Below are 1,389 nucleotides of genomic sequence, written 5' to 3'. Positions count from 1 at the left end.
TGTGTGTGTGTGTGTGTGTGTGTGAGAGTGTGTGTGAGTGTGAGAGTGTGTGTGTGTGTGTGTGTGTGAGTGTGTGTGTGTGTGTGTGTGTGTGAGTGTGTGTGTGTGTGTGTGTGTGTGAGTGTGTGTGTGTGTGTGTGTGTGTGAGTGTGTGTGTGTGTGTGTGTATGTGAGTGTGAGAGTGTGTGTGTGTGAGTGTGTGTGTGTGTCTTACTTTCTCGTAGGAGGACGTGTTGTCGCCTGGAACCTCCACTACATTGCTGTCACCCTAAAACCAGAAGCTGCTGTTAGTGAGCCTTACATCAATCGCACACAGATCACACGACGCGCTCGCACTCACCTTCCCTCCCGCGCCGGGGCCGAGAGCCACCTGCACCATGATGCTCTCTCCATTCTGAAACACACACACACATTAAGATAAGAGCATGAGCAGACGCTGCTGAGTGTGGATCCGCTGCTACTCACCGGCGTCAGGAACGGTGTGATGAAGACGAAGAAGACGTCGTAGACCAGCAGCAGACTGAGCAGAATCACGCAGATCTGCAGAAACGAGCAAACACACGTCAGACACTCAGCACAGCCGCCGCTCGCGCCACTGAAAACACAGCTCACCTTAAAGTTGGACAGGCTGATGGTTTTCAGGAAGTTCAGGCAGAAGGCGATTCCCAGCAGATCCTGAAGAATCCAGATCCACCTGCAGACGAGCAGAACACAGACACACCGTCAGAAGCGCTCCGATCATGTGAGAGACCATTCAAACTCAGTCTCTGTGCAGGAGTGCTGTGAATTTTTGAATAAAAATTGCTATTGCAACTCAAAATGCATAAAAAAATAAAGTTATAATATTATTAAACAAAATAAGAAATATTACTATAGTAATATTTCAATGTTTGAGTATTTATTAATAAATACACTGCAGCATATGCTGCTCGCATGGAAATAAACACAGTGCATGATTATTTATTTCAGTCGCAGCCTTTGCAATTTGTTAACTGCACAATTATGGTTTTATTCTGAATAATTGTGCAGCCCTACTCTGTGGTATTATACAGTGATAGAAAGCAGCAGTTATGACACAGTCTGCTGTGTGTTTCAGCAGATAAAGATCCACACGCACAAAAACTCAAAAACACACACTGAATGCAGAAGTGAGAAACTCAGAATGACCACAGTGAATGGGAAGAGACTCGTCTGCTGACATCAGAGACTGAGTTCTGTTGAGCTGGAAGTAAAAACACTCTTTCACTGGACAGTCTGACGCTGAGTGACGAACTGTGTGTGAATCAGTCTGGAACAGACGTGTGTGTGTCGAGGAAACGGCAGCATGACACTCTGAAAACAAACCACACTATAAACTGACCAGAGCAGGAAAACAGAGCTGTGTGTGTG

The 1,389-nt window shown here is 46.0% G+C and overlaps 1 protein-coding gene across 1 annotated transcript in view; it reads right to left on the bottom strand.

Annotated features, from left to right (window-relative positions):
• Positions 1-714, bottom strand: part of LOC107715250 (signal peptide peptidase-like 2A) — a gene marked incomplete at its 5' end in the record, with an annotated part of 6,955 nt that extends 6,241 nt beyond the window's left edge. The window contains 4 exons of the mRNA XM_016521335.1: positions 215-268; positions 341-394; positions 466-540; positions 613-714. Coding sequence (XP_016376821.1) covers positions 215-268; positions 341-394; positions 466-540; positions 613-714 — 285 coding nt within the window. The remainder of the gene's footprint in view (positions 1-214; positions 269-340; positions 395-465; positions 541-612) is intronic.
• Positions 715-1,389: the final 675 nt, after the last annotated feature.

Source organism: Sinocyclocheilus rhinocerous, unplaced genomic scaffold (genome assembly GCF_001515625.1).
Source record: "Sinocyclocheilus rhinocerous isolate Xijiao unplaced genomic scaffold, SAMN03320098_v1.1 scaffold19222, whole genome shotgun sequence".
Classification (NCBI taxonomy): Eukaryota; Metazoa; Chordata; class Actinopteri; order Cypriniformes; family Cyprinidae; genus Sinocyclocheilus; species Sinocyclocheilus rhinocerous.
The sequence above is the reverse complement of the archived record's forward strand: the minus strand, read 5'-3'. Positions and strand labels throughout refer to the sequence as shown.